Raw genomic sequence first — 25,456 nt, forward strand, 5'->3', positions numbered from 1 at the left:
ACTGATGTCAGACAAACAGGTCTGAGTTTCTGGATCACTGTTTTCCCCTTTTAAAATATAGATATGATGTTAGCGATTCTCTACCCATATGGTACTATCCCCAAATAGATACATTTATTCAAAATCCTTGCTACCAGACTAGCACTCTCGTGTGCTGTTCTTTCAGTATTCTGGAATGGAAATTATCTGGCCTCCCTGGTTTGAGCACATTAAGCTCTAAGTTTTTCTTCCATCTCAGATGTGGTAATTTCTATTTCTAGGCACTCATTTCCATCAGTCGTACTGCCTTCATGCATATTAATTAATCAATCCATATTATCGTCTTTATTAAAAACCAAAGCAAAGTACTCACGTGGTCACGTTTGTGATCAGTGGAGGTGCTCAAGCTGATGTTGCCACACACTATAGAGAAGCGGACTGCTAGCAGGGTATTCTGCAAGAGGGGTCTTTGATTTTCCAACTCGCTGCCCACCTTGGTCTTCTAGATTTCAGATTTGTTAACCTTCTAGACACACAGAAAAACGTATCTATCCCCTCCCCTGACACACACACACACACACACTTACTTCTGGGGTTAGAGTGGCCCCAAGGACTGGAGAGGTTTGAGTTAACTATACTATTAAATAAATATCCATCTGCAAATATAATTATGTACAAAACTCAGAACATTTCTTTCTGTTGTATATCTTAAGTATGCCCAGGAGATAGGATGGACACATATAGAGGCTTTTATAAACCTAAATAAAGAGCTTTATAAGCTTAATGGTGATCACCAGTGAAATGCATCCACCACAGGGGTAAAACTCATTAGTGTCCATTTAATAATTCACACTATAACCCAACATTGTAGGGCAAGCAGTGAAGAAAAATGCACTTAAGTACCCACTTAAAACTGCAAAAGGAGTTTAAGGAGGCAGAATGTAATTATCCATGTTGGAACTGGGCCAGGACACCAGGCTCTACACCACGGCTGACACAGAAAGAGGCTTGGGAACATCAATATCACAAGTGGTCAAGATCTCCATTTTACACCTCATGCAAAGCACAGCACCTCCAGCAGCAGTGTCCCCTGATATCACCATGTTCAGGCACCAGTTCAACTTTGGCTCAGAGAGCCACTGACTCTCCTTGAGCACTTCCTCGAAGGTCTTGCAGCTACATACTGATGTGACCCAATGGCGTGTTTCGTTTGTGAAATAAGACAGGATTGCAGCACAGACTGCTACATCTACAGGTTGTAAAGAAGTCCAAAGGAAAGAGTCCGCTAAGGCTGAAAACGTCCTTAACTTACCCAGTCCTGCCTAGGCACGGCCGCGTGCGTATAACGACACACTGTTCAGATACCAAAGGTGCCTTGGTGGAAGAACTTGCACGAACAGAGTTTTATCTTATCTTTGCTTAATCTAGACCCTTAGCACAGATTTTTGTAAGTGCACACCCCCATAGTTCATTGAGTAACAATATGATGCCAGCTGCTCTTGTGTCTCCAGGGAGAATAGGATTAGGTTCATAATGTACAGTCTGTCTTTTTTATGCAGCATGACAGAAGAACTTGTGACCACTGAATTTCATCAACAGATATCCAGCTCTCTGTGAAATGGACCCAGATCAACCTGGCTAAAGAAAAACTGTAACAGAATCTTTATAAATACAAGGCACTTTTAAACTAAGCCATATGGTCATGATTAATAGCAAAAGGTCTCACTCCCTCTTTCTGAATAAAAGGCAATGTCTATTAAAATACCATTTACACAGAAGTACTTGTTATACTGACATAAAGATTATCAGGATTCAAGTAAGAAAATGGACAAAATTAGAGGTATGATAATAAATGCCTGGCTCAAATGGAGAGAGATAAATCACGTAGTAGTATGTGACAAGAAGATATGAGTTATATCAAAACGGAAAGTCTATAAAACCATGGTCTGCCCAGTTTTAGTGTATCGCACTGAGCAACAAAGAAAAAGCATAAGCAAATGATCTGTTTAACAGAGGTGCGAATGTTGAGATGGATGAAGGATGTAAGTAAGATATAGCATGTGAGGAACACGTAGTTACATGTGAGGAACATGCTCAAAGTAACACCCATAAACGAAAAAATGAGGGGAGTACAGACTCAGATGGGTCAGTCATGTAAAGAGCAGTCCTGGCAACTATGTGGGTAAGAGAGTCCAACCGATCAAGACTGAAGCAAAAAGGGAGAGAGGCTGACCCAAGAAGAAGTGGTGGGATGTCATAAAGGAAGACATGTCAGCAGGTGGCGTGGTAGAGGATATGGCATTGAACAGAACACTTTGGAGGGAGAGGACTTGTAGAGCAGACCCTATTTCAAGAAGTTTGCACAGGGAAGAAGAAGAAGAAAGGGTCAGAAAAGCATTTGCCATCACTGCACCTGAACTCTATCTCCTTCACCACTACCACCACCACTCCCCAACCCCCGTCTCTGGGAAACTTTAATGGATGTAGAACTATATTATTTATTTTCAAAAATTAGGCAGCAGATTGAAATTTTCCAAGCCAAGCATCACGACTGAAATTATGTTCAAGGAAAGACTTTCAACGCTCCAGAGAACATTATCTGAGCATATGGGCAGATTCTGAACTGTAATATTAATGGCATTAAAAGGGGTGTGGCCATTTTCACTTGTTTGTCAGGCCACAGTTTTTCCATTTCTCACAAAGAATGTAAATCCAGTAGCCATGCAAATGTAATTGGCGGTAACAATGCCTTTAAAATAAAATACCCTCCTCTCTCCCCCCGCAATAATGTGCTTGTTCTTGGAGAGAGCTCTGCCCGAGCAGCATTGGTTTAAGCCACATGCCGTTTCTCTCTGCAGCCTGCAAGTGGAGCACTCACACAGGAGCTGGGTGCATGTGCTGCTAAATTACCATTATGCTTCCAATGCAAAGAAAGTGGGAGCCAGCAGCTGGCCAACTATCAGATTGCCCTCCTATCACCGGTCTCTTTGATGGCAACTTGATGCCTCCAATCCATTGAAAGGAAACTAAATAAGATCTTAAAAGTAAGGTCCTGATCATGCTCCCAGTGAAGCCAAGGGCAATGCTCCCAGTGATGTCAATGGGAACAGGACCAAGTCCTAATATTTTAAAGATTCCATGGTGCATATTTATTTATTCTCAGGACACTTTGCACTTAAAATTCCAAGCTGGTTTCTGATCTGGACTGGCTCAAAAACACTGACTTGATAAGGAGCCACAGAACTGGTTCTACTCCCACCTCCACTGCTGTCACACACATACTCATTGTCTCTCTCTTTTACATAATCCACTGACAGGATCATTCTCGTCAACTGCCTAAAATCAAAACCTGCCAAGCAGTCGTAGGAGGCAATGCACTGTGGCTGAGATAGAAGCACTACAAATCATGCTGTGAAATATGCATGGCAACACAGCCAGCTATATCTTTACAGTTATCTAGTTATCTACAAAGCCTTGGGGGGGGAGGGGGAGAAAGAAGTATTTGTTTTTAGCATAAAACAAGGCATCTTCATTAGCACATCATTTTAGATAGCATTTAAGTGTGTCAGAAATGACCTAATTAAAGCAGAAAATGATCTGGGAAGAACAAGAATCTTCAACCTGAAATATAAGGGAAATGAGGGACGTGGCACAATTCCCACTAAAGTCACTGGAAACACTCCATTTGACTTCACAAAAAGAAAAGGAGTACTTGTGGCACCTTAGAGACTAACCAATTCATTTGAACATAAGCTTTCGTGAGCTACAGCTCAAAGTGAGCTGTAGCTCACGAAAGCTTATGCTCAAATAAATTGGTTAGTCTCTAAGGTGCCACAAGTACTCCTTTTCTTTTTGCGAATACAGACTAACACGGCTGTTACTCTGAAACCTGTCATTTGACTTCAGTGAGAGTTGGATCAGGCCTTAAATCTGTGTGATAATCATGTCATTTGTAGAGGAGCCAGAGTGCATTTATTAACATGTATCAGCTTCAGCATCTCCCCCAACTTAGGGTTCTTTTTGTATCTATTCACCAATGCCAGAATTATCCTTTACATTTGGATCATCTCTTTCTCCAAACTTCCTGCCCATTTCTTCTCCTCAGGAAGGAATTGCTTCTCACTGTTCTAGGTATATTTGGGATTGTAAACAAGGATTAATCATAAGGATGGACGTCAATCTGGTTACAAATTAGGTCCAAATCCTGCAGTCCTTACTCAAACATTATGCAGTCAAAACTCCCATTGAAGTCAACAGCACTTTAGTCTGAATAAGGTCTGCAGAATTTAGCCTCAGATTTCAGAATTTTTCTAGAAATAAGCTATAAATGTCTCTTAAAGAAGCCAAGGGTCTGTTTCTGTGTGGGTCTCTGGATGGGGGTGAGTAAGAGAGGTGCAGTTATTTGCATTAATGCATCTGCAACATAATGTTCCTTTGGAAAACCAACAGAAACCAACAGGAACCAATTTAAAACACTGTAGGCTGTAAGTGTAACAGCTGCACTTCTCAAAGGAAGCTGTGATTTTATTTTCTCTACAAACAAACATTCTCTCAACACCCCTGCCATGTAGGTAGGCATGTACCGGAGAAACTAAGGCAGAGAAGTGAAGAGATTTGGCCAAGGCTACACAATGAGAAAATGGCACAGACAGATTGCAGGAGTTCCTGACTCCAAATCTGTGCTCATGCCATGAGCCTACACTGTCTCTCACTTCATACTAGGGCTATTAGAATCTACTGAGCTATCAAACAGTTACAAAAGGGAATTCTACTGATGTGATAACCTCTTTAGTGTTGCCTGGCAGATCCTACAGCTGTCACCTACATATTATTCCCATTAGAGTCAACGGGAGATTTTCAAACATAAGAACTGCAAGATCAGGTCTTGGTATAATAACACAGTATGATGCACCAGAGTTTAAGAGCTGCACTGTGCAGTAAGCTTTGGTTACCCACTTCCCCTCTTTGCAAACCTATGCATGCCCAGTGAGCCTGACCAGCCAGACTGTAATGTCATTCTCAGAGGGCAGTACTTCTGGGAATCTGTCACAGTAAAAATTAATCAGCAGGTTTCTGACTCTGCAATGTCATTTACAGATCCACTACCTGTGTTCCCTGTACTTACTTATAACACTGGTATTAAAAATAACCCAATCTGTGATGGTGTCCAATGATCTTTGAACAAGGGTGCTCAGATAAAATTACCCATACTCACTGAGAAATTATTCTGGACAACTGGGGTTCTTCAGAGTCTCCCAGATCCTCTGGGGATATTACTTACTAGCAATTCCAGACTCTACAATGACAAATTACACCTGACTGTGTAAATTAGGAAGTTATGTGGCCCTTCAAATGCAATCTCTTAAAGGCCAACCTCTTGAGCTATCTCTGTTAAACTATCATAACTGCACAAATGCCTTACATCAAACTCTGTGCTCAGGTGCACACATGTGTAAATTTGGAGTAACTTCAGTACAGTCAGTCTGGATTTACATCAGTCTGAATGAAAGTAGAATTTGGCCTTAATTTGGTCATGTTAAATTCCATCGTATCCAAATACCTCTTTCATAAAAAGAGGATAGCTAGCAAGGGCAGAAATTGCTGGCCATGAAAATTAATCAATTGCAAATATGCAAAACAAAAGTTACCAATAACTCTAAACACACTCCATCCCCTACTCCTAAGGACAAGATTCTGCCATCCATACTCCTGTTGAGTCATACCATTGTACAAATAGCCTTGTTGATTTCAATGGGGCTACTCATGGAACAAGTCAGAGCAGAATCGGACCTTAGATTGCTATCTCCTCCTTTCTAGGAATCAAGTAATTCCAACACCACACAAAGGATACGTTCAAGGTCTAGCAGAACAGATATGCTAACGTGTCGAATACATACAAATTAAATTACAAAAATGCTAAGTTTTCCAAATTAAAGTCCTTAATAAGTACTTGAATCAGTTGATACAAAGAAGCTGTCCAGATATAGCAGACTGAACATCTGAGAAAGATTAAAGTGACACTCTTAATTACACTCTTGTACATTTCTGTGTTAAGAAAAATTTTTGTAAGAAGCATTAGATTTTCTAGGAACATGGTTATGATTTTGTCTGCATTTCATTTAAAATAGATTCCTCCTTGTCCTCACTTAGCAAGTCAGATGAAAGGTCTGTAAGTGATCATTAGGATAAGACACACTAACTAATTTAGAGACATTCTACCCAACATGCGCTGGAAAAATGAAAACTTTTTCTATGCAGATATTTGAACATCATTTGTAATTCAATCTTTTTACATATAAATACTAATAATAGCTGTACAAAACACTACTTTTAACACCATCCACAAATAATGGTGCTCAATTTATTTATGTTTGATATCCTAACTAAAGAAAAGAAAACTCTTTGTATCAAATAACAAATGTGTATGCCTGCAGAAACACTTGGACACAAATGCCACTAAACAGAGCTAGTTTTCTTGTAAGTTTAAAACTTAGTATTTTTAGTAGGATTTTTTTAATGTCCCTTTTTAAAAAGACACTGGGATTTTGGAATAAAGAATTACTTTGTAAGCAGATGAGTCATCCAGGGTAAAGAGATATGACACAAACATTACGAACAGTGAATATTGTGCCCATACCTATATTTCATGCCAGTCTGCTTTGCAGTTGATTCTTTTAAAGAGATATGGTGCTGAGGGGTAAATGTCCCCAAACTGCGAGCAATAATAGCCACCGTCCGGAATTTTGCCCGGGCTGCATTCACTACGTTTGGGGTAGTGGTGTTCTGTTTGCTGATAAGCCTGTCTTCACCATTTCGATTCTTCAAGTTATGTTCTGTACAAGCTATGGAAACTTGCATGGCTCCTGCAATAAATCTTTATTCACAGTCCAAATCTTAGAGAGTACTCAAACCTTCTCAGACTCTGAGAACAGGGCTATAGGACACTGAATAGCTGGAGATTTTAGTCCCAAATGCTGCTAAACGAGTCTTCAAATCTGGACTCAAAAGATGACTGAAAGTAGTAGAAGCAGCAGTGGTAGATAGTGCAGGTAGAGGAGAACAGTATGGTGTCCCTGGTGTACAAGTCAACATATAAGCACTGAACTTGGTTAAGCAAGCAAGAGAGCAGACAACTTGATTTTCAAATCTTCCTTTGCAATAATATCTACTGCTTAGACAAAATCATCCATCTAGTCAAGTGCTTTCAGAAACATAAAGCTGTACCTTCATAATTAACCACAAGAAGCAACATCCACTCCGTCTTGATGCAGGCTTGCATCTGCTTGCTGGTTTTAAATCAATGCAGGCATACTGCAAGATGTGTCTTGAACACCCTCTGGATCACAAAATGCTGAACAGGCAAGCTTTGGAACTGAAGAAATGTCTAATCACAAGCAAGTCTCTAAAAACCAGGAATATCCATCTATTGTCTTTGTCAGATGCTGCAAAATACAACATCTAATCAGGACCCTTTTCACACATTCTTAGTTTCAAGCCCTGTAAAGACAAAGCTGTAAATCTGCACCGATACGGGTTTGCAGCTGCTCTGTGGAACATGCAGAGCTCCCTGTAAGAAGCTTGCAGAAAGCATGGGAATGGTTGCTTTTTCTTTTGTGTGCAACATAGAGACAGGCACTAGAAGCAGATTCTTCCCATAAAAATAATTGACAGCACTGCTAATCAACCAGAGGACTCATCACAGTGACAGAACAAATTGATGTAAAAACATGTTAACTATAAAAATAGGGGGGAAACACTCTGCTAATGTGTGCTGGTGAATTAACACATTAATCCCTTGTCTGGCTCACTAAAATACTGCTTTAAATCCCATGGTATCAGCATGCTAGGGTTAATCTTTTCTTCGTACAAGAATCCTAGCTAAATTAGCGATGGTGCAAACTCTTCAAACCAATTCTGACTCACAACTTGCTGAAAATTGGGTTGCAATTAAACAAGGAAAGACTGGCACAAAGCTGACAAGTCATTGTCCATGCTCCACCCTGCTATGGAGCCATGTTTTCAAAAGGGTGTGCATGCTGGGCACATTGAGGAGGTGCATTCAAATGGCTGAGTTGTGGGCATTGCCCAGGGGGTAGGCACATGAAACCTATTTTCAGAACTGCACAAGGACTCCCTCAGGATATGCTTAAGATCTAGTCACAGGCCAGGTAGGTGTGAAGTGGAGACACAGATGGATTCTACTTAGCCCTCCATTGGCTGCTGCCAACCACTACAACTTAAAAGAGACAGAATCTGGAGGCTGATGAGATGGGGGCAGAGTAGTGGTTAGAGATAGTGGAGGCTCAGATACCATGGTGATGAGCAGGGGTGCTGGAACAATTTATACAGTGAGGGTGCTGAGAGCCATTGAACCAAACTGTAAACCCTGTATATGGTGGAAACCACTTCAAGCCAGGGGGCTTGGAAGCACCCACCACATCTCTAGTTCCAGCATCTAAATGGTGATAAGCACAAGAACTGCACCAGTGTTACGGATTCGATGTGGAAGAGAGACAGGCTCTCTGTATGTTGCTGTAGGAGATGGTTGTGGGAGGCAGAGGCAAGCAAGATTTTTGGAGGGGGAGCTAGGAGCCAAGAGAAATACTGAAATTGTTTGCTCTGAGGTGAATAAGTCAGAGCGGTGGTTCTCAAACTAGGGCCGCTGCTTGTTCAGGGAAAGCCCCTGGCGGCCCAGGCTGGTTTGTTTACCTGCCGCGTCCACAGGTTTGGCTGATCGCGGCTCCCATTGGCCGCGGTTCGCTGCTCCAGGCCAATGGGGGCTGCGGGAAGTGGCATGGGCTGAGGGGTGTGCTGGCCGCCCTTCCTGCAGCCCCCATTGGCCTGGAGCGGCGAACAGTAGTTCAGAACCACTGGAAGGAGCTAGGAAGCTCCAGCCACAGACCTTTTCCACCCATAAATCACATTCCAGCCTTAAACTCCTACCCCGTGGAGATGCAAATATAAAGTGCCAAAATGAGACATCACTCCCAGCAGGTTGTACAGATGTTCACTCTATTGCACCCAAGCCCACAGCAAGTTGTTGTGGTCAGTGCTGTGCTACACCAGCTCGTAGGTGTCTGGCAGCATGCTGGGTGCACCACACACTTGGGGGCAAGTGCTGGAGGTGCTCCAGGCATGGGCTCTTCAGGGCCTAGCCCTGCGTGGACATTCACACACTTTGCTTAACTGAGGATTTCTTCGTTAGCGCTGCCAGAAAGAAAAGTTGCAAGTACCCTGGGTGCAGCGACTTTAACAGTTAGAAACAAATGAGATGATCCCAACAGTTCCCAACCCATCCCCTAGCTGGAAGCCCAAGCCAGGGGTATAAGCAGTAACAAGCTCCTGCTATAATCCCTTTGCATTGTCTTCTTGACAATGAGCCGCCGCCAGGTATCAGCAAATGCAGCTACTGCTGACCCTTGTCAGCAACAGGGTGTGTCCTCAGCCCAGCTCTCAGGCCTGTTATCAGAGGTTTCCTTCCACAGCCAGCTCCCAGACCGCTGCCTCTGGCCTGCTATTCCTAGTCTCATGCAGCCTCTGGCACTTTCTCAAACCAGTCCCCTTCTGATCTATTGTAGTTCTTCCCTTTCCTGTGCTGGAGGGATTATGGATCCCCGCTGCTGGCTGGACACTGATCTGGGGGTAAACACAGTGCTCAGTAATGGCCCAACAGATTCATTACAAAACGATCATGTGTACTCTGCCTAGCTTCACTCACAGCTCCAGTGCCACCTGCTCAGAGGTCAAAATGAGACGCCTGGCGCTCTTCTTCCTTGTGCATTTTGATCATCCATGAAATAATTAACTACATTAACATTTAAATAATGATGGTCAGGCTCCAGTGTTAACTCCCCCGAAGTCCACACCATGGAGAGTCAAGCTGCGATCAGTAACACTCAGGTCATGTTTTCAAAGCTATCTTCAAAACCAGAAGGGCTAGATGCTTAAAAAAAGAAAGCTACAACTCTGGAATACAAGGCAGCAGTGTCCAAAAAAACAACCAACTGAAAACCCTCCCTCTGAGCTGCCACAATCCAACCTAATTCAGTCCCAGCATATCTTGCACCGTACTTATTTGGGGATGCAGCAATTAAAATGATAGTGACCTAGAAGTAGGGTTGCCAATTTAGGTTGACCTATTCCTGGAAGTTTCGTCACATTAAATAAAATTCCGGGAGACTCCAGGGCAATCCTGGAGGGTTGGCAACCCTGCTTCGAAGCAAATGTTATGAACCATGTAGGGGTTTGGCTAACAGAGCCCTACTCATTCAGCCAGAGTAGGGCAGTTTCTGAAAACTGGCCTCTCAGAAGGCCCTGCAAGCGGTTCCTTGGCTGTTGTGAGGCTTACAGGTATCCTGTGACTCTGCTTTTCCACAGAACTTCTGCCAAGAATCTTCCCCATCCCCTTCTACCTAGCTTCCTGGTACATATTTAAAGAAAGTCTAGAGAGTAGAGAAAAGGGCAGAACAAGAACAACTGAGTGGCATCTCACATACTTCTGTGACTGTAGGGACCAGCATGGGTGTAGAGGTGGGCATGCCCTGAAGAGACACAAAGAAGCAGGCAGCAACTCTTCAAAATGCCTGTGTTGTAAGCAGAGCCAAACTCCGAGTGCACATGTAAAGCCAAGAGACTCCAGTCACTGGGCAGGATCGAACGTGGGACCTCTGAAGCCTAGTGTATATGCCTCGACTGCATGAGCTAAAAGCCACATGGCTCTTCACCAAGGATGTAGCAGACTCATCAATCTCTAGCAGGCCTGACTGCCACTTGATGGGGACAGAGCACCACACAAAGCAGGCATGGGTCACACACACCTTGAATCACTGATTAAAGGTAATTTTCAGCCTGTCTGAGCACCCATTCAAAAAGATTGTTTCTTTGGAGGTACAGAAGAGTGCCCACCTACAGGACCCAGTACACTTGTGCATCTGGGCCTTTTAAAGCAGGGCTCTTTATGAGAGCTTAGACTTTAGCAGATTAACGACAACTCCACAGTAAACACGGAAGAGCCACACCAGTGCTGACAGGCTGAATATCTTATTAAGACTCCTCCACAACCAATTTAGTTAATGATTAGTTAATGTGTGTACAGTACATTGCTTTTAAGATGAACAGCACTATAGTAATGTTAAGAATTGTTCTTGGAGTTTTTTTCAAAATGGGGAGGAGGGTTCTGTGAGTGTAATTTGTTGCATTACCATTAGCAACTAAAGGCCCTACCAAGATAAGGGCCACATTGTGCTAGGCTCTGTATAAACACAGAGTAAGAGACACTCCCTGTCCCCCAACAGCTTACAATCTAAATAGATGAAACAGACAGAGTGAGGGGGCAAGGCTGACCTGGTTTGATGGGTTCAACCCCAAGTTATAGTTAAACTTTGTAAGCCTTACTCTCTGACGCATGTTAGCTTTGAGCCAAGCAGGTTATGAGCTGACTAACTAGACAGAAGTCTAAAATACAAACGTCCATTGCTAAATGCCCAGGAAAGAAAAAAAAATATTACAAATGTTATTTTGCAAGCTTATTTCCAGGCATGTTTCTGATGTTTACCATATATCTAATGAAGAGAATCAAAGCTCTGTCAAAGGACAGAGTAACATGATCATCCCAAACTAAATTTCTTTAGAATTTAGTGTGTTGTTTTAAGCTTTGAAAGGGATACTCTGGTATCAAGCCAGCAGCTTTGATGATACTACAGACATAGGTGCTTTCTGTAGAAATGCAGCAACCAGTGTCTAGAGCACAGAAATCTAACATTCAGTGTTACAAGCTTTCAGTCCTCATCACCTTGCACAAACAGGTCACATGTTAATTAAACTGAGAAAATTAGATTTCAACTGTTTAAATTGTAACACAAACAGGCTTGAAGAATCTAATTTAGATTTTTTAAAATATGTTACCAGAACATGAGAGAGACAAGGTAGGTCTCTTTTATTGGACCAACTTCTGCTGGGGGAAAATACAAGCTTTTGAGCTTTTTAATTTTTATTTTCTTTGTGCGACTATCGGCCTTATTCTGCTACCCTTGTTCTTGGGCACTAGCGCATTACTCTGTGAGTAGTACCAGTGGTAATACTCTTAATACTCTGACCCTCTCAAAGAATTCTGACAGATTGCTGAGGCATGATTTCCTTTTACAAAAGCCGAGTTGACTCTTCCAACAAATTGTGTTCAGCTATGTCTCTGATAATTCTGTTTTTACTGTAGTTTCAACCAATTTGCCTGTTACTGAAAGTAGGCTTACCAGTCTAATTGCCAGGATCAAATCTGAAATCTTTTTTTAAAAATTGGCATTTCTTTAGCTATCCTCCTATCATCTGGCACAGAGGCTGATTTAAGTGATAGTTACATGCCTCAGTAAGTAGTCCTGCAATTTCATATTCGAGTTCCTTCAGAACTCTTGGGTGGTTACCACCTGGTCCTGGTGATTTATTACTGTTTGACTTACCAATTTATTCTAAAACCTCCTCAACTGACACCTTAGTCTGGGACAGTTCCTCAGATTTATCAGCTAAACAGAATGGCTCAGGTGTGGGAATCTCCCTCACATCCTTTGCAGTGAAGACTGATGCAAAGAATTTATTTAGCTTCTATGCAACAGCCTTTTCTTCCCTTAGTCCTCCTTTAGCACCTGATCACCCAATGGCCCCATTGATTGTTTGGCAGCATTCCTGCTTCTGATGTACTTAAAAAACATTTTGCTGTTAGTTTGAGTTTTTTGTTAGCTGTTCTTCAAATTATTTTTGTACTAATTAAAACTTTTATATTTGACTTGCCAGTTTATGCTCCTTTCTCTTTTCTTCAGTAGAATTTGACTTCCAATTTTAAAGGATGCCTTTTTGCCTTTAACTGCCTCTTTTACTCTTAACAACGGTGGTATTTTTTTGGCCCTCTTACTGTTTTTTTTTTCATTTGGGGTATACATTTAATTTGACCCTCTATTGTGGTGTCTTTAAAAAGCTTCCATGCAGCTTGGAGGCACTTTACTCTTGTGACTGTTCTTTTTAGTTTCCATTTTACTAGCTTCCTCATTTTTGTGTGGTTCCCCTTTTTGAAGTTAAATGCTACTGTGATCAGAGGCGCTGTCTTTCTGAGTTGCCAAGGGGTGCTCAATCCCTGCTCTACCCCAGGCTCTGCCCCCTCTTCACCCCTTCCCCGCCTCTTCCTGCCCCATTCTGCATCCTCCCCCAAACGCACCCCACCCTCGCTCCTCCTCCCTCACCAGCACCTCCTGCACACCACTGAACAGCTGATCCATGGTGAACGGGAGGCACTAGGAGGGAGGGGGAAGAGCTCATCAGCGGGTCCGCCGACAGGCAGGAGGCGCTGGGGGGAAGGGGCTGATCAGGAGGCTGCCAATGGGTGCTGAGCACCCACTATTTTTTCCTCTGGGTGCTCCAGCCCCAGAGCAGCCATGGAGTTGGCACTTATGACTGTCATAGCCTTCTTTGGCATTTCCCCCCAACAAGGATGTTAAATTTAATGACATGATGGCAGCTATTACCAAGTGGTTGAGCTATATTCACTTCTTGGGCCAGATCCTGTACCCCACTTAAGACTAAGACAAGAATGGCCTCTCCCCATGTGGGTTCCAGGACTAGCTGTATTTTCTGACTTTCAAACACTCATTTTCTATCTTGCATCTCAACCTGAATTTCCAGTGCTTTACATTTTTAAAGATTCAGACAGTGCTGTTCTAATATAACTAATATTTGTTGACAACCTGAAGTGCATCTTAAGGGAGAGTGGGTGCATGGGTTGCACATAGGATTACGTTTGTAGACACGTCCTAAGTGTTTTGCAATGACTCACATGCAGATGAAGTGCCCACTCCTGCTGTCTCTGGAAGCGAATAGGAATTAAACAAAAACAAAAAACTTTGATTAAGCAAAACTTGTTGTCAAAAACTCTTCATCCTAGAGAGCTCTCTGGTGACAACCATGAGCCTATAGATTGAGCTAAAGGGCTAAATCCAACACGCGGCAGTTGCGACAGCCAGCTATCCCTGTCAACCAGCTGTTAGCAGGGAGACACAAAGCTCATTGAACAGTAAGTGGCACATGTAGTTATCCATATGCACAAAACAGAGGCCTGGTTGAGTCCACTTTGAAAAGGTGATACCAACCGTTAAACTGACACGGAGGGTGTTATTTTTAAAAGGGTCACAATTTTGCCTCCTGTTTTGTGCTTTTTTGCTTTTCACAGACATAGTCAAATACTGTGGTTACACATCTAAGTGGCAATAGAGGTCTTCACAAGTATCTTGGAGTGAAGAATGGGGCTGGTAAAAATGTGTGTCTCCAAGTGCATAAACAAGCCAGATTTAAAAAAAAAAAAAATCTGTCCCTAAATGTCTATTTATAACATACCAGAGCAAGTAGATTTTAAAATAAATGGTGGAATTGCATCTCTATCAAACCTCACTGTTCATAGGAAAAGTACTTTGTATTGTATATAATGGCCCCCAGCGGTACTTAGACACAAAAGGCTCATTCAAGGATGGAGTTTCAGACTTAATAATCAGCTTCCTAGCTCTCTCAAGTCAATCCTTGACCTGCTGCTCACAAACCGAGAAGAATTAGTAGGGGAAGCTAAAGTGGACGGGAACCTGGGAGGCAGTGACCATGAGATGGTCAAGTTCAGGATCCTGACACAGGGATGAAAGGAGAGCAGCAGAATACGGACCCTGGACTTTAGAAAAGCAGACTTTGACTCCCTCAGGGAACTGATGGGCAGGATCCCCTGGGAGAATAACATGAGGGGGAAAGGAGTCCAGGAGAGCTGGCTGTATTTTAAAGAATCCTTATTGAGGTTACAGGGACAAACCATCCCGAAGTGTAGAAAGAATAGTAAATATGGCAAGCGACCAGCTTGGCTTAACAGTGAAATCCTTGCTGATCTTGAACACAAAAGAGAAGCTTGCAAGAAGTGGAAGGTTGGACAAATGACCAGGGAAGAGTATAAAAATATTGCTCAGGGATGCAGGAGTAAAATCAGGGAAGGCCAAATCACACCTGGAGTTGCAGCTAGCGAGAGATGTTAAGAGTAACAAGAAGGATTTCTTCAGGTATGTTAGCAACAAGAAGGAAGTCAAGGAAAGTGTGGGCCCCTTACTGAATGAGGGAGGCAACCTAGTGACAGAGATTGTGGAAAAAGCTAATGTACTCAATGCTTTTTTTGCCTCTGTCTTCATGAACAAGGTCAGCTCCCAGACTACTGCACTGGGCAGCACAGCATGGGGAGGAAGTGACCAGCCCCCTGTGGAGAAAGAAGTGGTTCGGGTCTATTTAGAAAAGCTGGACAAGCACAAGTCCATGGGGCCGGATGTGCTGCATCCGAGAGTGCTAAAGGAGTTGGCAGATGTGATTGCAGAGCCATTGGCCTTTATCTTTGAAAACTCATGGCGATCCGGGAAAGTCCTGGAAGACTGGAAAAAGGCTAATGTAGTGCCCAGCTTTAAAAAAGGGAAGGAGGATGATCCTCGGAACTACAGGCCAGTCAGCCTCACCTCAGTCCCTGGAAAAATCATGGAGCAGGTCCTCAAGGAATCAATTCTGAAGCACTTAGAGGAGAGGAAAGTGATCAGGAACAGTCAGCATGGATTCACCAAGGGCAAGTCATGCCTGACTAATCTAATTGCCTTCTATGATGAGATAACTGGCTCTGTGGATGAGGGGAAAGCAGTGGACGTGTTGTTTCTTGACTTTAGCAAAGCTTTTGACATGGTCTCCCACAGTATTCTTGCCAGCAAGTTAAAGAAGTATGGCTGGATGAATGGACTATAAGGTGGATAGAAAGTTGGCTAGATTGTCGGGCTCAACGGGTAGTGATCAATGGCTCCATGTCTAGTTGGCAGCTGGTATCAAGTGGAGTGCCCCAAGGGTGGATCCTCAGGCCGGTTTTTTTCAATATCTTCATAAATGATCTGGAGGATGGTGTGGATTGCACACTCAGCAAGTTTGCAGATGACACTAAACTGGGAGGAGAGGTAGATACGCTGCAGGGTAGGGATAGGATACAGAGGGCCCTAGACAAATTAGAGGATTGGGCCAAAAGAAATCTGATGAGGTTCAACAAGGACAAGTGCAGAGTCCTGCACTTAGGACGGAAGAATCCAATGCACCGCTACAGACTAGGGACCGAATGCCTCGGCAACAGTTCTGCAGAAAAGGACCTAGGGGTTACAGTGGATGAGAAGCTAGATATGAGTCAACAGCATGCCCTTGTTGCCAAGAAGGCCAATGGCATTTTGGGATGTATATGTAGGGGCATTGCCTTCAGATCAAGGGACGTGATCGTTCCCCTCTATTCAACGTTGGTGAGGCCTCATCTGGAGTACTGTGTCCAGTTTTGGGCCCCACACTACAAGAAGGATGTGGAAAAATTGGAAAGAGTCCAGCGGAGGGCAACAAAAATTATTAGGGGACTGGAACACATGACTTATGAGGAGAGGCTGAGAGAACTGGGATTGTTTAGTCTGCGGAAGAGAAGAATGAGGGGGGATTTGATAGCTGCTTTCAACTACCTGAAAGGGGGTTCCAAAGAGGATGGATCTAGACTGTTCTCAGTGGTAGCTGATGACAGAACAAGGAGCAATGATCTCAAGTTGCAGTGGGGGAGGTTTAGGTTGGATATTAGGAAAAACTTTTTCACTAGGAGGGTGGTGAAACACTGGAATGCATTCCCTAGGGAGGTGGTGGAGTCTCCTTCCTTAGATATTTTTAAGGTCAGGCTTGACAAAGCCCTGGCTGGGATGATTTAGTTGGGGATTGGTCCTGCTTTGAGCAGGGGGTTGGACTAGATGACCTCCTGAGGTCCCTTCCAACCCTGATATTCTATGATTCTAATCCCTTTGCATTTCTTTTACACTTATACCAAACTGCTAGGTAGGGAAATATTGTCCACGAAAACATTGCGATTTCTTCCCCCAGTACAAATAGCCAAATTACCCCTTAAATAATAGATTCAAAATGCAATATAAAGCAAATGTTCTGTAACATACAAGAGCTAATTATATTTCCCTATTTTACTTTTTCCATTTTCTCTATTACTACTATTTATTATTTGCTATTCATGACAATGCACTCATTGCTGTACCAACACAAACATAAAAGCTGTGTCTGCCGAACAAACATAAAGAAGACAGGATGCCTTGGGAAATTCAGAAGCAAGAATAGTTTCAGTTTTATATGTATTTATTCAGGGGTGAAAGTAAGCCAGTACGGGCCAGTACGGCATACTGGTAAAAAGTGGCCGCCAGTAGCGGCCTCTACCCAGCAGACTTTAAAGCTCCCTGCTTAAAGCCACGGCAGCCCTTTAATGTTGCTGCCCCTTTTGCACCCCCCATGGGTGGCCCTGCCGGGACCCTACCAGCAGGGCCACCAACGAGGGGAGGCGCAAAAGGCGCAGCGACCTTAAAGTGCTGCCGCAGCAAAGGACTCTGCTTAAAGCACTGCCACGGCATTGCTTTAATGGTGTTGCCCCTTTTGCACGCACAGCCTCCCCGGCCGCCGGTGGGGCAGACAGAAGGAGCAGCTGCCCTGGGGCCGGCAATTTAAAAGGGCCTGGGGTGCCGGCTGCTGGCCGGACCCCCGAGCTCTTTAAATCGCCGCTGGAGCCCCAGGTGGCGCGGGCCAGGCAGCGTGGAAGGGCTGGCTGGGGGACACTAACCCCTCCCCCCCACCTGAGGCCCAGCCCCCGTACCGGTAAGTCTTCAGCTTGACTTTCACCCCCGTATTTATTATAAATTGGTTGACTTGCTGCGAAGTCCATTTCTTTGTTCAGGATTCTGGGGAGGGTTGGGTGGAGGTTTCTGGACAGAAAATTTTCTTCAGACCAGAAGTGCCTGGCCCTTCCCTGGGATATGTCTATACTTTGAGCTGGAAAGTTGTAAATTCCAGCTCGATGAGACACACCTGCAGTAGTTTGATTGAGGGAGTGCACTAAAAACAGAGTGTAGCTCAACTGGTGCGACGAGCTAGTATATACCTACTGTCTTGGATGGGTACGTATTTAGAGCAGCTAGCCCCTTCCACTGCTCACACCACCACACCTACACTATTTTTAGCATGCGAGCTCAGTCAGAGCTAGCGTAAATGTCTCCTCAAGTTGGAATTTACATCTCCAGCCCCACGCTTAGACATACCTCTGGGGTGCAGTTCTATCTAGGTACCTACATAGCCCTCACCCCCCTATTGTCTGAGTGCAGTTGAAATGAACAATAAACAAGCGCTCTCCTCTACCTCCAGGGATAGCTTGAAAAGTAGAAGAGTTGTGTCTCTCAATGTGCTTAGTTGCTTATTGAGAGCAATGGCAGGGGCTTTCCTTCCCCCCCCCCTTACATTGCTCTCACAAGGGTCAGGCGAAATCACAACACTTGCTACAACAATTATCCTTCTGTGTTGCCCACAAGTTGTGCATACACACACACAGAGCATAAGCGTATACGTAACTTATTATGAATGCACTTAATCTATCATGTCCACAACTAATGAGTTCTTAGAAGGGATTTGAATGAGGAAAGAGTTGCCCATTTTTTCGTATGTAGCTTGCTGTGTTTTCACTTCAGACCCACGGTCTCTCTCATGGGCATGCTCTACAAGTTGACATCCTTTTGGAATTTTAATTTTTTTCCCTACAAACCTCTCTTTTCTGATTTGGCCACTCTCCTCCTATCTCTTTTATATCTTGAGTGCTTTCTTTTCCTCCTTTCTTTCACTTCTCTCTCTTCCCCCCTCCACCTCTGTCTCCTACCTACTTATGCCTGTCTGCTCCATTCCAGATCTTTTAGTAATCTCGGAATGGATTTCAGAACATAGGCCTTGCTCTCCTGCTAATAGCCTCAACTTATAATTTTTTAATATGGGTGAGGTCGGGGTGGGGGGGGAGAAGAGAGAGAGAAACTATTCTCAATTTTCTAATTTCCAACGCGCACCAAGGACTAGTCACATGACTAAAGATTACTGGCATAAGGAGGGGTTGGGCCCAATCAAGTGTTACTGAGGTTGAATGGATATGAAGTGGATTTGTACTTTTCACCCTGCACAGGCAGGTGATTTCACCACCCCGCAGTTTTCTAGGGGCACATTCTCAACTAGTGTAAATTGTCATAGCTCCACTGACTTTGAAGAAGCTATGACAGTTTACACCAGCTAAGGATCTGCCCTACTGTTCAGCCTTGTCATAAACACCCTGTGAGTTATTCCAAGAGACTTCAGACTAATACACTGTCGTGGGAGACAGCGAGACAGACCCTAACTCACTGCAGTCAATGAGTGCTTCTACCATTGATTTAAAGCGAAAAAGTATTGGGCCCTGAGTCATCTTTTCTAAAGCTCTGAGTACCTTTACTGAGAGTCACTGCCTTTGTCTTGTTCGATAGAATGTGATTTATAGAGCTAAAAGTCCTGAGACATTCGGCAGCCTAAAGCTTATTTTAAACTGGTCAGTCTTCTCTAATCTCTCCCATTCTCATTTTTGTAAATCTCTTTTTCCTTTCCTTCAAGAAAGCAATTACATAACTGAAAAATATTGATCCTACCCCCAGTATCATAGCAACTAAGTTATTTTTAAGAGACCTGTTAGTCCTAAACTAAGACAGCTAGACTAGCACCTTTTTGACCATTGAAGGAATGTAAAAAATGACTTCCTACTGCTAGGATACATCCCAACATTATAAAAATTTAATTGTATTAATGTGGCTCTCTGACTCTGACCTCAGATTTTGCGTCTTATCTCAGATTTTGCTTTGCCGTGGCTCATTTACAAACCATTTAATTTGTTTGTGTTGCCTTAGCTCCATTTTGAATTGAAGCATATCAACAAACAAAAATCAGCTAAATGGTTGTTAGCTGAACCAGTATTTGGAATGTATTGCTATGCTGCATACAGACTATAGAAAATGTATGTTGATCATTTAACATGGCAGGTCTTAACATTATTGTTTCTTGTGCTTAAAATTCCACAGCAGAGAGTATTAGAAACAGCAAGATTCCTTAATTAAGCAATAGGTGCTGAATAGGGAAAGTGGTTATCATCAGATAATTGTTCTTTTGGGACATTATGAGGCATAAGGTGCAGCAGAGTGTCTCTAACTTCCCATGTTGTGTGATAAATCTATGGGATCTGCTTGCCACAAGATTAGTTTAACTAGTTTTATTAATAAAAAAAACATACGTCTTTTTGCTATAAAATGGTCTCCAGTTTAGAATGTTGAGCAGCATTTGTAATTGTTCTGTAGAACTGAACTGTCTGTTTTCTTACAGAGCTGGTCAGAATGATCCTTAATCCCATCAGTTTTGTAGTCTGTCTTTTAAAAGTATGGATCCAAGTTCTCTGCACTGAATGCGCACGTAGGCACATCATTTCCCTGTATGACACATCGCCACCATACAAATGTCACAGGCCAGTGTGATCACTGTGTGGATAGGAGATGGTTAAGTCTAGGGTTAGGCCAAAAAAAAAAAAAAAAAATCCTCTCAGAGCTATCCTTAATGTTACAGACAACTGCCAACATCACCCCTATTAACTTAATCCATACTGACTTTTCAACAGAAACAGAAATTTGTGATGGGCACATCTCAAGTTGACGGATTCTCTTTATAAGACCCTCAGATGAGACCCTTCCACCCACACAGATGCTACAGAAATGTGAGTGAGCAAGCCTCAAAAAAGAGTAACAGGGCTAAGCCCCATGTCTCTATTGGGATGTTCTGACTGATAGTACAATATCGTCCTGATCTGCTGGCATCTTATTATTGCTAGGACCAGTGATGAGCTGCCAAAATCTTAACAACCGGTTCCCTATAAAAAGTTCTGAATTAAGGGATGTGCCCCAGTATGTATTTTTTGTACCAACAGGGTTACCATACATCCATATTTTCCCGGGAGGAATTTTTAAAATTTAAAAATTCCTCCCGGACGGTGATTTAAGAACCAAAAAGCCTGACCGGTCCGGGAAACTACAGATGTATGTTAACCCTGCCTAAAGTTCTTTTTTAAAAAGATGGGCCTGAACTAGAAATGAGCTCCGTTTCACATGTGTGGGTCCCCGCCACTCCCTGGGGGTGTGATAGGGTGACCAGATGTCCTGATTTTATAGGGACAGTCCTGATTTTGGGGTCTTTTTTCTTATATAGGCTCCTATTACCCCCCACCCCCTGTCCTGATTTTTCACACTTGCTGTCTGGTCACCCTAGGGTGTGCACATGTGTGGGTCCCAGCTACTCCAGGCCCCCCTCATTGAAGCAGGTGTGCAGGGTTACTGCCCTAGGAACTGCAGGGCACCAGTGGACGTGGGGCCAGCTGCAGACAGGGGCGTGGGGCAGGGCTAGCTGGAAGCACGGGGTGCGGGTCTGGCTGTGGGCAGGGCAGGGGGTGCGGAGCTGGCTGGAGACAGGAGGGTGCGGGGTTGGCTGGAGACAAGGGGGTGTGGGGCTGGCTGGAGACAGGGCAGGGGCTGACTGGAGGTAGGGGCCGGTTGCAGGCAGGGCAGGGCCGTGCAGGGCTGGCTGGAGACAGGAGCTGGCTGTGGGCAAGGCTGGAGGTGCAGCAGGGGCTGGTGCAGGCAAGGGCAGGGGGTGCGGGTGCGGCTGGAGACGGGGGCCGGCTGCAGGCGCGGGGGGCGGCTGGAGGCGGGAGGTGCAGGGGGCAGCTGGAGGCGGGCGCCGGCTGCAGGCGGGAGGTGCAGGGGGCGGCTGGAGGCTGGGCAGGGGGTGGCTGCAGGCAGGGTAGTGGGTGCTCACAGGGAGAGCGGCTTGGAGCAGTCTGAGCAGCAGGACGCAGCCCAGGCCCAGCAGAGCAGCCGGGGACCCACCATGCAGCAGCGGGAGCCCCAGGGCCAGGGGAACAGCAGCAGCAACAGGGCTCATGCCCAGGGCCAGGCGGCAGCCCATATGGCTCCCACAGTGCAGCGCCCCCAGCGGCCGGAGGAGGAATTACGTCACTTCCCAGCCGGAGCCCATCAAAGCCTCAGCGCCCACTGCAGGGAAGCGGGTTAACAACCGGTTCTAAAACTGCTTCAAAATTTAACAACCGGTTCACGCGAACCGGTGCGAACTGGCTCCAGCTCACCACTGGCTAGGACCCTATCAAATTCACAGTCCATTTTGGTCAATTTCACAGTCATAGGATTTAAAAATTGTAAATTTCATTATTTCAGCTATTTAAATCTGAAATTCCACAGTGCTGTAATTGTAGGGGTCCTGACTCAAAAAGGAGTTGTGAGGAGGGGGTCACAAGGTTATTGTAGAGGAGACCCTTACTTCTAAGCTGTTATTGCGACCCTTACTTCTAAGCTGCTGCTGGCGGCAGCACTGTTATCAGAGCTCGGTGGCCGGAGAGCGGCGGCTGTTGGCCATGAGCCCAGCTGTGAAGGCAGAGCTGCCGCCAGCAGCAGCGCAGAAGTAAGGATGGCATGGTATGGTATGACCACCCTTACTTCTGCACTGCTGCCTGCAGAGCTGGGCCCTTGGTCAGCAGCTGCCCCTCTCTATCCACCCAGCTCTGAAGGCAGCACAGCAATAAGGGTGGCAATACCGCGGCCCCCCTAAAATAACCTTGCGACCCCCCTGCAACTCGCTTTTGGATCAGGACCCCCAATTTGAGAAACACTGGTCTCCCCCGTGAAACCTGTATAGTATAGGGTAAAAGCACACAAAAGACCAGATTTCACAGTTCCTGACGCATTTTTCATGGCCTTGAATTTGGTAGGTCCCCAATTATTGCTATCTGCAGTTTAACTGAATTCATTAAGGGCTGAGTGCTGCAGTGTGTGTGTGTGTCATCAATCTCCCATGCTAATAAGATCTAAACACCAATCATCATTAATTTCCTTAACTAGTTAAAGGGTTTGGATTGTAAACAGCAGTCCATACCATACAACTGTCCAAGACAAGGGTGCAGTGTCAGCCATTTTAAGATACAGAATTGAAGTTTGACTTTGTTACCCTGTAGACACTGAATTCATACTTAGTAAGAAAATAACATTGAAAAATGTTATCTTCAGATCACCTATTATAAGGTTAACTATATAACAGCAGTGGGAATAGGGCCAGAACCCCTAGCCAAGTTCACAGCAGCTAATAATCCATGTGCTTTATGGCTAGGAAAATAGACAGAAATGAAAGGTTGCTATTTCAGCTAAAAGCATTTGTTCTGAACCTACATGCCCTATTCTGCCTTCCCTTACACTAAGGTAAATCTAAAGTAGCTCAACTGAAGTCAATGGAGTCTTCTCAACAAGAAGAAGAGTGGAAGTGGGAGCGGAATCAGGTCCTCCTTTTTTCCAAAAACTCTTCTACACAAATTTAAGGCTAACTTACTGAATCAGTCAAAAAGAACTGCTAATAAATTCTTATGCAAATCGGTAAGTTAACATGTAGAGTGGCATATTTAAAGATGTTATTCTCCACCAAACATGTCTGAACACTCATTAAGGTTACTTCATGAGGAGGGATAATCTTGTGTGTACGGCACTGCTGTGGGGCTCAGGAGAGATGAGCTCAGTGTCCAGGTCTACAACTGATCTCCTCTGTGATTTTGGGCAAGTCACTGGACCTCATCTGTCAGATAGGAAGCGCAACGCTTCCTTACCTCACAGAGATGTCAAACTGGTATTTCACTAATCTCTGGGAGGTATTCACAGATTATGCTAACAGGGCAGTATGAGTACCTGGACAGGAAGGTTGGAGACAAACACACAATATTATGCTTCATGTTCTTCCCTCTTTGGCTTAAATTGGGTGTTTACAGGTTTCTTGAAGGATTTTGAATTTGATCCCTAACATTTTTAATAGGAGATCCTCAACTGGGCTTTAGAAAAACCCTATTATTCACGGTCAGAAGTAAAGGCACACAGGCAGGGACATACCCACAATGCACTGGACTTCTCTCTTCCCCCCCCCCGCTTTAAATATTGCATAATAGTTGTTCTAGACTCTGTATTTTCTGTCCCCGTGTAGCTTGCTTTTGATTTAATCTGTGGTTCTTCTACTCAAAACAGAACATGCCTACATTTTCTGCCTCTGAACTGCTGATGTGGCAGGTCAAGTTACCAGGAGTTACAGACTGTTTTCATGGAGCAGGAGCACAAACTGTGACTACTGAATGAGGAGTATCCTGACTGCCTTTAGTTCTCATGTCTAAAGTAAAAAAAGGACGAGAAACATCAAAGTACAAGTTAAGACCTACAAGAATTAGTGAATGCAGTGGAGGAAACACTGCAGGACCACATGAGGAACCAGAGAAGAGCTACTACTACTGATTGCCCTCCTTCTTTTAAAGCAAGTAGTGGCAGACACTAACCACTCAAGTTATTCAAAATTAGGAGTGCTATTTCTTCTAATAATTCTTGAGACCAGAGAAAATAGAAGATGATGTTTTATCTGAAGAGAGCGCTAAAGCTTCAGTATGGCTAGGATTTAGTTCAATTAAGTCCTGTTTTTTTCCTAACAAGTCTGCTTATCCCTACTTTGAAATGCTCATGTGGAAATCAAACTGCTTGGACAATGACTAGAGAAAAAGGCAAAGGGGAAGGATGGTTTCTAAAATAACCAGTACCAAAAACATAAACATACTCTAGGACAGTGGCCAGAAGAACTGGTCTGACACACAGGAAGGAGTATGCTGTACCCCAGATGGTTGTAACTATGGGTATGCTACCTACCTGCCAGAAAGTTCCAAAAAAAATTCCTGAAGCATAATTGCCCACAGAGCTGCCCTTGGTCCAGTGCGCCTCTGTGGAGTCCCTTACACTGTGCTGTGCCTATATGGTATGATTAAGCCCTAAACATGAAAATTGACTTAATATTTTCCTATAATGCTGTCTTATATGTATGCAAATGCTTGTATAGAAGATAACAATTCTTACCCTTTGCATTTTCCATGTCACTGCAATATTGCATGCAATTAAATGTTTAGGGTTAACGTTACCCTTATACAGGCAATGTATATGATCCACATTAACATGAGTGCTACATAATTACATGCAACATGAAATGGGAAATCTAAACCACTTTCCTCATTGCCTAAGAAATGGCCTTCTCCTTTTGGTTACTATTCCTCTCTAGATGCATTTTGGCAACATATCTCAACTTAATTACATGGTGTCAGCTGAGCAACTTGGAAATTTCAAGATCATTTATTTCTGTAGAAAAGCACACAGCCTCGGATTTAGGACACAATCTTGCTCTCAGATCCACAGGTACATGCCGCACCAGAGTGTGTAAAGTCAGTCACTGCATTCCACTGTAGCTGTATTTAAAAGATCTGCCGTAAAGCTTCTGCCCACGTATCTGAGAGCAGAACTTGAGATTGTAATGGCATAAATGAGGGTGACATGTACCCAGACTAAAGCAACTTTTCACTTCCCAACATTACTGTTATTTTCTATTTGATTCCCACAGCAATACCATAGTGTGTACAATTAAAAGTTGTTTGGTTGTATGTAAGTTAGAGATGACATAGGGGAGATCT

At 43.9% G+C, this 25,456-nt stretch overlaps 1 protein-coding gene across 3 annotated transcripts in view; it reads right to left on the reverse strand.

The window, feature by feature from the left end:
• KCNAB1 (potassium voltage-gated channel subfamily A regulatory beta subunit 1) overlaps positions 1 to 25,456 on the reverse strand; it is a gene marked incomplete at its 5' end in the record, with an annotated part of 237,651 nt that overhangs the window by 161,204 nt on the left and 50,991 nt on the right. Inside the window, one exon of one of the 3 annotated variants that reach the window (XM_084639178.1) lies at positions 6,617 to 7,563. The exons of the other annotated variants lie outside the window; for them this stretch is intronic. Coding sequence (XP_084495304.1) covers positions 6,617 to 6,837 — 221 coding nt within the window. Of the gene's footprint in view, positions 1 to 6,616; positions 7,564 to 25,456 lie in introns of those variants that run through there. 3 annotated transcript variants of the gene reach the window in all.

This window comes from Lepidochelys olivacea, assembly GCF_965140295.1.
Source record: "Lepidochelys olivacea isolate rLepOli2 genome assembly, chromosome: 9".
Classification (NCBI taxonomy): Eukaryota; Metazoa; Chordata; order Testudines; family Cheloniidae; genus Lepidochelys; species Lepidochelys olivacea.